At 39.5% G+C, this 13,172-nt stretch overlaps 1 protein-coding gene and 1 pseudogene across 1 annotated transcript in view; one reads left to right on the top strand and one right to left on the bottom strand.

The window, feature by feature from the left end:
• FUT10 (fucosyltransferase 10) overlaps positions 1-13,172 on the top strand; it is an 89,009-nt gene that overhangs the window by 2,115 nt on the left and 73,722 nt on the right. Inside the window, exon 2 of the mRNA XM_037831337.1 lies at positions 2,733-3,027. Within this exon, the coding sequence (XP_037687265.1) occupies positions 2,733-3,027 (295 nt within the window). The remainder of the gene's footprint in view (positions 1-2,732; positions 3,028-13,172) is intronic.
• Positions 11,326-12,362, bottom strand: LOC119530151 (annotated as a pseudogene).

Below are 13,172 nucleotides of genomic sequence, written 5' to 3'. Positions count from 1 at the left end.
AGTGTTCAGATCTGCTGCAGTGCTATTTTTTTAAAGACTAAAAATGAAAAAAATTATGCCTGTGCATACAAGACCCTTCCTGATTTTGCTGGTTTGTAGGCAGATGAAGTAATTTGCCACATGAATTAGGTAAAGGATGGACAAATTAAAAAAATTGTATTATGGATTCCAGAATAGAAATAATTTAATTAGTAATAACCTCAACATTGAAATGTTGTGCTTACACACAGTTAAGCTAATCATTGTTGTTCTCTGGAGGCAGTCTTTCCTCTTACATGTTGTTTCCCTCTCACGTTTATCTATGTTTTGAATACGATCTGCAATTTTTGGGGGTGTATACTTATCTTTATTTATTTTTGAATTTTACTTTTTAGTTGCACAAATAATTCATGAATACATCTGAAGTAGTTTAAAGCAAATCCCATTTATCAGGCCATTTTACCTGGATAGACTATGATTTTCTAACACATAGGAATTTTAAAAAATTTAATATAACCTTAATACTATTGTCACACCTAATTAACAATAATTACTTTGATATCCTCTAATTCCTAGGCCATGTTAAATTTTTCCCAGTTGTCCCCCAAAAGGCCTTTTTATAATTAGTTGGTTTGAACCTGGATTAAACAAAGCCCATATGTTGCATTTAATTGGCATGTCTCAAGTTTTTTTCCCCCCACTATACACATTTTTTTCACTCCCACCTTTTGTTCTTTGTCATGGATTTGTTGAAGAAACTGGGTCATTTGTTCTTTTGAGTTTCCACGTTTTGGATTTGGCTGATTTTATTCTCATGGTTTTGTTTAATATGTTTCTCTTTCCCTCATATTTTCTACAACCTGGTAGTGATATCTGACAATAATATTTTTTTTTAAAAGCTGTTTGGCAGAAAAATATTTCCTTAAAGCAACCCTTACTTAAACCTCACGTAGTAGTTATGTATCAGAAATGTAAAGTAAAATTTACATTTGAAACTATAGTCTATGGCTTTCTAAAAGCCTTTCTTTTTAAGCTGTTGGTTGCACATTTGCAAGGAAGGTCAGGTGAAAAGATAGGAGTTTGTGGCTATATGTTAACGTCGTTCTATCAAGCAACTGGAAAATATCCACATCATTATATGATCATAAAAATGCTGAGAAAGCTATTGGCAAGGGTTAGACTTTTCTTTAGTTTTCAGAGATCGTTTTGCTGTTCTAATGCCGAATTTGGCGTCACAAATGAAAAATGATTTTTTAAAGCTAATGTAATTCCTTCCTGCTTTTAGAGTACTATTTGACTTTCACTGAGTTGTGCTTAATATTGTTTTGGCCTTGGACCCCTCTGAGAATCCACTGAAAGCTGTGGCCTTTCTTCAGGGAGTTACAGGCTCCATGGAAGGCATTGGTGGTGAGCAGCCCTTTTCTAACAAAAATACCTAAAAACTAGGCACCGCCCTGTTGGGAGTGGGGGCTGAGGTTCACAGGGAATGCCCGCTGTAGTTGACTGGTGGAAGAGTTAATACATAAAGGCATGCCTTCCTTTAACTGCTTTCTTTACTTATCCCATAGTGTAACTCAAGTTTCAGTTATATGTTAAACAGATCATCAGCTCCAACTCTCACAGTACTTTGTCTAACATGTTTTGATGTCATGTCAATATATCACCTTAACATTTGATGAAAAGGCAATGTCTTTGGAGGACAATTGCCCCTCTTTTTCCATACTGTCCTCCAGATTTCTGCTACTTGTGTTCTTGCTCTCTGGTGGCCCAGACTTAAGAGTATCCCGAAACAAATGAAAAATATGGTTTTAAGTGGGAGGTGATGGAAACCCAATACTCATGGTTTACTGTGTTGATAACATGGACTCTAGGGAATTTTCAAGTTAACTATTGCTTCACCATCTAGTTGGTGTGGTGAGTATTACTAGAAACATAGTACACATGCTATGACTCTTTAAACTGTACTAAAAAGAAACCAACTGGTAATTCATAGCTCATTTTCCCTAGAGAGCAATCCCTAGTAGTAGTCAAGGGATAACCCTGGCTATCATAGATCTAATTAAAGGACAAAAGTATTTCTGGATACTATATACAGCTATGAAATGGAGGAGTAATATATATGTTTAGTAGAATTGGTAATCATCCTCATTGATAGATATTTTGGAGGCTATTGTAGGCAGAGTAATGGCTCCCCAAAATGTCCATGCCCTCATCCCCTGAACCTGTGATTATCTTAGCTTATATGGCCAAAGGGGCTCTGCAGGTGTGATTAAGGTTATGGATCTTGAGATGGGTAGATCTGAATTACCCAGGTGGGCCTAATCTAATCATATGAGTCCTTAGAATATGAGAACCTTTCCCAGCTGTGGTCAGAGAGAGACATGATGATAGAAGGAAGGTCAGAGAGACGCGACTTTGTTGGCTTTGCAGATGTGGAAGGGGAGCATTAGCCAAGGAATGTAGGTGGCCTCTAGCAGCTTGAGAAGACAAGGTGATGTCTGCTCCCCTAGAGCCTCCAGAAGGGAATGTAACTTGGCTGACCCCTGGATTTTAGCCAGCGAGACCTGTGCTAGACTTCTGACCTACAGAACATAAGATAATCAATTTGTGTTGTTTTAAGCCACTAAGTTCCTAGTAATTTGTTACAACAGAAATAGAACACTGATTCAAAGCCTACATCATCAAGATGAATGGTTAATGTGCAGAAGGAAATGAAACAGTCTGACTTTGGTAATATTTGCCTTCTCTTTCAGGTAGTTGTTGAGCTGGGGAAATTTGAAAGGAGGACATTTAAAAATTCCAATCTGCAAGATGGGCATACGAAAATAGAGGATGAGCCTGAACGTCTGCATCCATTCCTTAAGAAAGGAGCACTCACCCTGAAGGGGAAAGAGAAGTCTGACACCGATAGCTACCCCATTATGCTCTGGTGGTCCCCACTGACTGGGGAAACTGGAAGGCTAGGCCAGTGTGGAGCAGATGCTTGTTTCTTCACCATCAACCGTACCTATCTGCACCATCACATGACCAAAGCATTCCTCTTCTATGGTAAGTAGGGCTCTTGTCTTTCTCCCTTCATTTGCTCTCATCTTATTCCAAATTCGAGCTCCTGCTTTCTCCCAAGGAAGAAATGGTTGAGTTCCCCTTGAGAACATTCTGGCAGGCCTGATAGCCATTCCGTTTGCTCTGTGGAAGGCCTGAGCATTTGGTAAGTACATCAAATTACTGACCCTGAACATAGTCGTGGGTTGGCCAGGCCTCTTGATATTTAGGGAGGGCAAGAGATATTTCTTCTTACCTTTTCACAGATAGGTGATGTGCTTACTAAATTTGATGTTTGTCACCTGTGATAATAGCCAAGAGATTTTGATTCCATCAGTAGATGTTTAATTGGTAATAGGCCAGGCACAAAGCTCTTTATTTTGTTAATGTCAGCTCAATCAGAAGTAAAAATATAAAGACTGTGCAGCATCAGCTTTCAGGAGCAAGTTGGTATTCATCCCTTCTTGAGGCTGATTAGATGGTATGCTGGGATTGAAGTGCAGCTGAAGCCAGGGGTGGGTGGAGTGATCACGATGTCAGCAGCAGTTAGAGACCCAGGGCTCCTGGGTGACGAGGGTGGGCTTGCGGAGCCATACAGGTGAGCAGACTAGACCAAACACAGGCAGGGCTAATCAGTTAAGTTAGTAAGGCAATGAAAGGAAATGTGTTGTAGGGTGGATGTGTGAGTGTGTCTAGGGCTGACTTTGGAGGTACAGAGCAGAAGCATTCTCAGAACCTTGCCTAACACCAAGACGAATAAAGCAGAAAATGGGTTTGACAGGAGTCAAGCATCATATATGCCTTCACTGGTTGGTCAGTGCTACAGGGCACTGGACTTTGGTGCCCTGGTATAGTTACGGAGCCAGAGAACTCTAAGCTACTAGTTTATTTTATTTTTTTATTTTAATTTTTATTTTTTATTCCGTTCTATTGAGATATATTCACATAGCATACAATCATCCATGGTGTACAATCAACTGTTCACAGTACCATCTTATAGTTGTGCATTTATCACCCCAATCTATTTTTGAACATTTTCCTTACACCAGAAAGAATAAGAATAAAAAACAAAAGTAAAGAAATAAAAAAGAACACCCAAATCATCCTTCCCCCACCCTATTTTTCATTTAGTTGTTGTCCCCATTTTCATCCATCCATACACTGGATAAAGGGAGTGTGATCCATAAGGTTTTCACAGTCACACTGTCACCCCTTGTAATCTACGTTGTTAGACAATCGTCTTCAAGAGTCAAGGTTACTAGGTTGGAGTTTGATAGTTTTGGGTATTTACATCCAGCTAAGCTTTTTAAAAACCCAGAGATAGTGGAGTCCAGAGGCCGGCTGCGTTGCCCCCAAGGGCTTGCTGATGTCCCCACGTAGTTGCTCACCAGCTCTGCCCTTGAAAGTGAAGCAGTGAGTAAAGGTTATTGGTGCAGGGCCAGGCCTAAGAGGGAACAACCTTCATAGTAGCTACTACTTATTTCAAATATCATTTCATTACAGATCTCACTGAAAGTGTAATGTAACACATGATATTGTATCATGTTCCTTTTCTAAAATCCCCCAAACTCTGAATTCTGCAACACATTTAGCTTTGATGGTTTTGGGTAAGGGGTTGTGGTCCTCTAGTTGTGTTTTGAAATGAAGAAAAATTAAATGAATGAGTTTGATGTCCCACATTTTGATGAAAATCCCTGGAAATATTTCAGTTATGCACACAAAAAAGCACTTATATAGCTACCCCATTGCTTAAGAAATAAAAGATTACAAGTGTAATTGAAACCCACTATGGACTCTCCTTGACCCCATCCCATTTTCCTCCATCTTCCCCCAGAGGGAACTATAATCCCAAAGATGGTTTTCATGCATATCCATATATAAAAACAATGACATAAACAATATATATGTAGGATTGTTTTGTACGTTCTAAAAATTGTATAAATAGTATGATATGGTAACTTTATCTCTGTAATGCTCTTAAATGGTTTTTGAGGTTTTTCGGTATTGGCTGCTTATAACTAGTTCATCCATTTTCATGTTGTATAGTATTCCATCGTATTTTTTTTTTTAAAATCACTTTACTTAACCATTTTCCTGTTGTTGGACATGGATTATTTAAAAAATCTTACGATAAACAGTGTTACAATAAACAATCCATGTAACATGTGAGATTGCTCGAGGTTTTATACCTAGTAATGAAATCCCTGAGTATTTAACTTTCCTAAATATTGCCAAACCAATATCCAAAATGGTTGTATCATGCTCATTGTCTTTTAAACGTTTTATATTTTTTAAACATGTTATAGACATGCACACGTTATTCCTATATCTCTAGATAACATGCCTGTTACTTTTGACTTTTCAATTTGGGTGTTATGTATTGAATCCTGTTATGGAAGTTGAACATTTAACTCTTTGCTCACTCCACATACATACTCAATTTCTAGTTCCCCGTACTGCACTCAAAAAGTTATACAGTAATTTTAGATAGATTAAGATTCAATGTTTACATCAGTATGACTATGCTAAATGCTATTTACATGAGCCATGTAGTATAGTAAGATTTATTTTCCTGCAGAACTTGTTGTTTTCCCTGGAATAGCTAATGCATCAGATATTCTATTAATTTTATCTTCTTAAAGAAATTTCTACTAGAGATTTCTGACCTGCTGTAATCTAGAGGATTTGTCCATTTTGCCTGGAACACAACTGTCATCCAGAGCTCTCTGTAATCTGGAGGATTCTCTGTGCCTTACTCTTGTGTTGGATTTCCTGTCTGGTTTTTTTTTTTTTTAAATGTCTTCTTTCTTGGTTTATATCTTCATTTTGGTATTTCTGAGAAAGGTTCTTGGAAGGTAAATTTTTAGACTTGGTATGTGTGAAAATGCATTTATTTTAACCTTAACTTGATTGACAGTTTGGTTTGGCATAGAATTCTGGGCTGCAAATTATTTTCTTTCAGAATTTTTAAGGCATTTCCCCTCTGTCTTTTAGCTTTAGTGTTACTGTTAAGCAGTGCAAAGTTATTCTTATTCCTCATCCTTTGAATGTAGTGTATTCCCCGCCCCCTTCTCTGGAAACATGTAGAATCTTCTCTTTTTCATCATCAATTTCGTCATGATTGTCTTTTATTGAGGTAGACTTTTAAATATGTGGTTGCCAAGAAGCCTAAAAATTAGTATTTAGCTTGGTGAATTTTCCAGGAGACACAGCTCTACAGATTCAGACAGTTAAGATTGTCTGAACATGAAGGATAGATTCTTCTTTCGGGGATATACTCACTTCCATCCAAATTTCTAGGAGACTGATGTGTCAACCAGAATACTTCTGGTTTGATTTTCATGAATCATACTCAGATCTTGTTACTCCTCATCATCTAAAACCATCAGTGACTCCCACTGAGAACTGAACACATTTATTTTTATCAGCCTTGTATTTAAGGCTGTCTGTGGTCTGACTGTACCTTGCCTTCAAGCTTAACATCTGTGATTCTACCACTTAAACTCTATGTTCAAAAGTAAAACTGGAATAGTTGTCATTTTAATCATGAGCCAGAAGTGTTTGTAACTTAGCATCATTGTTCTTTCAGTCTCTGTGTCCCAGAATGTCCTTTTTGTGTTTGTCCTATCAAAATAATCCATGAGTAACAACTGTCAGTTGGCACTGTGGATGGATAATATATATTCTGACGTTAAAGAAGATTATCTTGAGACTGAGATATTACCTAACTGTAATATAGGTCTAAATATCGTATACACCATAAGAGAAATGTAAACCAGTCATATGGGGTTTTAAAGAAGGGAGAGAGACCATATGACTGGAGGTATCAGGAAAGACTTCAAAGAACCTACTTCATAAAATAGGGGACATTTGAAGTGGGCCTTGAATGACAATGGAATTGGAGGACATTTTGGTATGAGGAACAGCACGGATAGGGGTATTGAGGTAAAAAATTGTGGGTAATATTTAAGGTACAGCAAGGGCATTGGTTGGCCATAATACAGTTTTGTCTAATGGAAAGATAAGGATTGAAAGACATATGGGGACCTATGCATGGAGAAGCTTGAATGTTAGCTTAAGATCTTATATCAGATAAGAAGGTGATGTTGAGGAACCAATAAAAATTGAATGGCCTTTTAGAAAACAGTTCAAATAGGACACCTGTGAATCATCCTGATCCCCTCAATCTTCTCTAACTGCCTATAGGGCATTTTATATCTCTGTTATGTCATTTAGTTGAGTATCTACTATATGCCAGGCACAATGCCAATCATTAGGAATAAAGACCATAAATGAGGTCACTATGGCATTTGGTCATGTACTGTATTATCATCTCTTCCCTAACAGCATATAAAGTTTCTTGACGATAGAACATCGATCTGTCTTTGCACCGACTCCTCTATGCCCCTCCCTGTACCTGGCGTCACGCCTTATATGTTGTAGGCATTCAGGAAACATTCATAGAGACTTAAAGCTCAAAGGGACCTAGACCAAGTCAGTCTATGGAGTGACCTCCCCATAGAGAGTCTACCCTCCTCTCTGTAAAGGTGAGAAGACTGAGATTCAGGGAGGTTAAGGAATGTGCCAAGATTACATGGAGCTTATCTGCAAGTTTCCCTGACACCTGATCTAGTGCTCTTTCGAGTATACCATATTTGAATGTACCCTCATGACTATAATTAAACCTGGGCATTTGGTTTTTGAAGTTAAGATGTATGGTTTTTAACAAACTGAATTAGAAATTCAATTAATGAATTATGACTTTATTACTAAGATCTGTTTAACAAAATGGAATGAAGACAATACCCTTTTCTTTCCGAGGGCTCCAAATTAAGTAGGTCACTTAAAACTGCAAAAGGGACTTTGGTGCGGTGCAGTAGGATTGAGAGAAAACTTAGAAAGGATGATTGAGTACTCAAAAGCTGACCTAATTAAGTGAAAAGGAAAGGAAGGATTATGTGACCTCAAAGCTTTTGTAAACCAGAATATTTTTGGTTTTGTCTGTTACCTTTGTAATCTTTTCATAGAAATGATTCATTTCCTTGACATAAACACATTTTTGGAGATGATAGTTAAAATAGTTAAAAGACTTCATATGTGATTTTAATTAATACTGCATCTGGTTTGAGCCATTTGAGAAATGCAAGGATTTTGCTACATTCTCTGGTCTCTGAAACAAGTAGTTACAGTGAATTAACTAATTACTTTTTTTTTAACCAGGGGCTCATAGATTCACTGAAGTTCATTAGTCTTAGAAATTGTCACTTCAGTGATTTCAAAACATGACTCTATTTGTAAGCAGTCTTCTTGAAAGGTATCCCTCTCGAAGTTATAGTTCTATTGATGGAAGTGAGGAGACGGAGAGTACGGGAGCTACTTAGGTTTTAGGTGTGTTTCTCAGTAGACGTTTTAGTAAATATAGGCGCATGGGAGAAAGAGGAAAACGTAGGCTGCTGAAATGTTCCTCATCCTCAGGAATATGGCTAAGAGCACACCTTGAGGAAGTCTGGAGATTATGCAGAGGAGGAACGTGGGGTTGGTGGACCACAAAGGGGAACTCCCACCCCCCACTCTACTATTAGATCCTGAGGGGTGGTGGGAGTCCTGGCACCCCTCCCTTTGGGTGCAGCCTTGTTCTCCCATCCATAGTTTTCAATGCACCTTTCTAAATGTCATCTCATTTGTTTTGCAGAATCATCTCATAGCTAGCTAGGAATTCTTTTATCTGTTTTAATAAAGAGGAAGCTGAAGCCAGAGTTAAAGGGCTTGTCCTAGGTCAAATCTATGGGTTGTAGTAGCTAGAACTTTCTCCTAATGGAAAAGTGTGAGGGAATATCGTCAAAATTCTGTTTCTAACTTTGAAGACAACTTAAAGTAAAGGAATAATCAGAATTGGGTAGTATCATTCAGGAAGACTTCTTGAAGGACAGGAGTTGTGGGGAAGGTTGTTAAAAAAGAAATTGTGCACACAAGAGGAGGGTGTGCAGAGACTGAGGCACGAAGTATTGGGAGCAGCACGACAGAAATCAGCATTACAGTAAACCAGGAACTTGGGTGCCAGTGAACAATGTGTTCTGGTTAAAAAGTTCTGAAGAATAATGTGTCTCTTTATATTCCACCTACAGATCACCAATTTTTAAAGAGTTGTAATGAAATACATTTATTTATTTATTTATTTATTTATTTAATATTCATTTTATTGAGATATATTCACATACCACGCAGTCATACAAAACAAATCGTACATTCAATTGTTCACAGTACCATTACATAGCTGTACATTCATCACCAAAATCAATCCCTGACACCTTCATTACCACACACACAAAAATAACAAGAATAATAATTAAAGTGAAAAAGAGCAATTAAAGTAAAAAAGAACACTGGGTGCCTTTGTCTGTTTGTTTGTTTCCTTCCCCTATTTTTCTACTCATCCATCCATAAACTAGACAAAGGGGAGTGTGGTCCTTATGGCTTTCCCAATCCCATTGTCACCCCTCATATGCTACATTTTTATACAATTGTCTTCAAGATTCATGGGTTCTGGGTTGTAGTTTGATAGCTTCAGGTATCTACCACTAGCTACCCCAATTCATTAGAACCTAAAAAGGGTTGTCTATATTGTGTGTAAGAGTGCCCACCAGAGTGACCTCTTGGCTCCTTTTGGACTCTCTCTGCCACTGAAGTTTATTTCATTTCCGTTCACATCCCCCTTTTGGTCAAGAAGATGTTCTCCATCCCATGATGCTGGGTCTGCATTCCTCCCCGGGAGTCATATTCCACATTGCCAGGGAGATTCACTCCCCTGGGTGTCTGATCCACGTAGCGGGGAGGGCAGTGAATTCACCTGCCAAGTTGGCTTAGCTAGAGAGAGAGGGCCACATCTGAGCAACAAAGAGGCATGAAATACATTTAAAACATATGAGAATGAATACACCTTATTCAGGGGGTAAATTGTCACAATCCTCTAACTGAAAACTGGCAGAGCCCCTGCTTTTGTACTCACTGTAGGGAATGGACAATTTTATGGCCGCTTCAAGTTGCAAGCACAGTTTCAAATTCAGTAAATAGAATGTCCAATCCCAGATAGAACAGAACTTCCAAACATGCCTATTATATCTTTTTGTGTTTTTTAGCTTGGAACGGTTTCAGGCTGGAAGCCTGCAGTGTAGAAGGGGCTTGTGGCTTTCTGCTCTGTATACTCTTCTTATTCCCCTTTGCCCTTACTTACTAGTTGCTTTTTTGGATGCTGCCACAGTTGCATTGAGTAGAGAGAGGACCACTGAGGAGAAAGGACATTTCTGATTTGGCCATGTAGCTTCATGCCATCTGGACTTTGCAGATGGTTAAAGCTGGTGTCCTTGGCGGGAACTGGCAGATGATTAAGTGTACTTTTTCTCTTCAGGGCATTTTCATAGACTTTGACGTGTCCCTGCTGTACTTCTTTTTTTTTTTTTTTTTTTTATGGCAAAATGTTAGCATTTATTATATTTGTAAGGTGGGAAACCAGATGCTTATTATGTTAAATTCTGTACCTTACTATATGTGTGGAATATTTCACAACAAGACATTGTTATAGAAAAAAAGCAAATTAATTCTCCATATTAATGGCAAATAGCAAATCTTCTTGTTCAGATTCTGCTCCATTTCCCACCTGCACTCCCAGGGATACTCTCACTACCATTCCCTCAATGAACAGAAGCTCCTTCATGTATCTTGGAGGCCCTGCCACCACTGGAGTTGACTCTTTGGGCAAAATAGCATTTTAAAGGCAGGGTGGGAGAGAGAAAAAGAAAGGGAAAGAATGGAGAGAGGCAAGGCTGGGAGGTGCCAGTGGAAGACATGGGAGGAAAAGGATGACAAATCAGCATGAGCTCTCCCAGAGCCTGCCTGCCTTTGAATCTTTGGCTATGGCACTCACTACCTGAGTGGCCTTGAGCAAGTTACTTGTCTCTGTTTCATCTTCTGTAAAATGTGAATAATAAGAATACCTAACTGGAAGGGGTTTTTGCAAGGAGTCATTGAGTTAACACATACAAAAAGTACTTCGAATACTGTTGGCAGTATAGTAAATTCTTAAAGATGTTTTTTCTTTTCTCCTTTTTTATCTCTGTATTCTCAGTGCTAGCAGAGTTTCCAATATTTAATAAACATATGATCATATAAAAAAAAAAACTTCTCTTTTTCCAAGTCTTATCTCCCAAAGATTATCTGCTCCTGGTTGAACGTACTGGTATAGATGCAACATTAGATTTTGACGTACAGCAGATCCACCTTCAGTATGATTTCAGAAAAGCCTGGCTAAAATTGGATGTGGGTAAGAGGGAGGTCCATGTCAGTAAAGTGAAGAGAGAGAATCCACTGGATAATCTCATCTGGAGGCTCAGTTTCAGTATTCTTCATTGAAGGGATAATCCTTCAAATGAGAGAATTGTTCCACGACACAGGCCCTCCAGTTTCTGTTGAAGCTGAGTATGGTCGCCATCTCCTCATCACTCAATTTAAAGTCAAAGACCTTAAAGTTCTCAGCAATGCGTTGGGGAGTCACAGACTTGGGGATCACGGGCACATTCCTCTGGATATGGAACCGGATCAGAACCTGGGCGGTGGTTTTATTGTGCTTTGCTGCAATCTCCTTAATTTGGGGATCCTCTAGTAGTGAAGGGTCCCCTGGCTTGGCCCAAGGTCTATCTGGAGAACCCAGGGGGCTGTAGGCAGTGACTGTGATGCCCTTTGGAGTGGCAGTACTGGATCAGTTTCTCCTGTATCAGGTATGGGTGACACTCAATCTGGTTAGTCACTGGTTTATGTTTCAGTCCAGGTTTGTTCAAGAGCCTTTCAATTTGGAAGTGGTTGAAATTGGAGATCCCAATGGCTTTCACCAGCCCCTCATCCACCAGCTCTTCCATGGCCTCCCAGGTTTCCAAGAACGTTGCTTTACTGGGGATAGCATTGCCTTTGTCATCTTTAGGGAACCAGTCCTTACCAGCCTGTAATCCCTGTGGAAAGTGAATAAGATAGATGTCGAGATAGTCCAGTTTCAGATCCTTGAGGGTCTTCTTGCAGCATTCCTTCACAAGGGATCTCTCAAAGAAGGTAAGCCATAACTTGCTAACAATGAAGAGGTCCTCCCGCTTAACAACCTTCTCTTGGATCTTCTCCTGGATGGCTTCCCCAACCTCGTCCTCATTCCTGTAGGCACAGGCACAGTCGATGTGGCGATATCCTATGTCAATTGCTGCCTTCACAGCCTCTTTGACTTTGCCTGGAGGAGACTTCCAGGTGCCGAGTCCTACGATGGGCATCTTGGCTTTGGTACTGAGTTCCGCGAAGGTGGCCATGGTTGGTGCAGAAGCAGTTCTGAGCGAGCTCCCTGCTGTACTTCTTACTTCTGTAGCTTCCCTTTCCAGAAAGCTGAATCTCTTTTTTGATTCCACATGGGAGCATTTCCTCAGCTCCTGACACCCTGCAGAACACATCCAGCTACTTTCTGCTGGGGCCTCTTTGCGCCTCCTTGGGTTCGATTAGTAGGACTCAGGACTCCCCCCATGCTTACTTCTGTCGTTCACACACCTCTTTCCTTGATTTGCTTTGGGGATGCAGGCAGATTGCAAAAGAAGCAACCCTCCTTTTGTACAGATGTTCCTGCGAGATGGGTAGGAGGAATCAGACACTAGCCCAAGGTTGTTTTTTGCTTCCTCAAGGATGAGGTAGGTATTACTCCTCAGTGTCTTGAAATTACAAGGAACATATTCAAAGTTCTCTAAGTTGTCTCCTTGGAGCAGGGGATTTAGAGCAGGGCTACAGCATTCCCCAAAGAAATTTCTTCATTAGTCTCCTCAGCAACTCTTCTCTCCCTCCTTTCTATATTGTTGATCCTCTTGAGAAATGCAAGTGTTACAGAGCAGTTTCTCCTTCATTCCCTCTGTAAATTCTGCAAGTGGGGCTGTGGGGATTTCTGCCTCACAATTACTTTGGTATCTTGGTATCTGTCATATCAGTTCTGTTCTAACATCCAGTTTGCCTCTGTAAAGTCACTGTATGCCAGACCCATTGCCCTGTAGTGGATAAGCACAGAAAACAAGAGAAATTTCACATGATTATATTAAACTGATTTAGTAACACCCTTGATAGATTTCTTTACACTGCCA

This window comes from Choloepus didactylus, chromosome 3, assembly GCF_015220235.1.
Source record: "Choloepus didactylus isolate mChoDid1 chromosome 3, mChoDid1.pri, whole genome shotgun sequence".
Taxonomy (NCBI): domain Eukaryota; kingdom Metazoa; phylum Chordata; class Mammalia; order Pilosa; family Megalonychidae; genus Choloepus; species Choloepus didactylus.
Note: the sequence above shows the minus strand (reverse complement) of the source record. Positions and strands in the feature narration are given on the sequence as shown.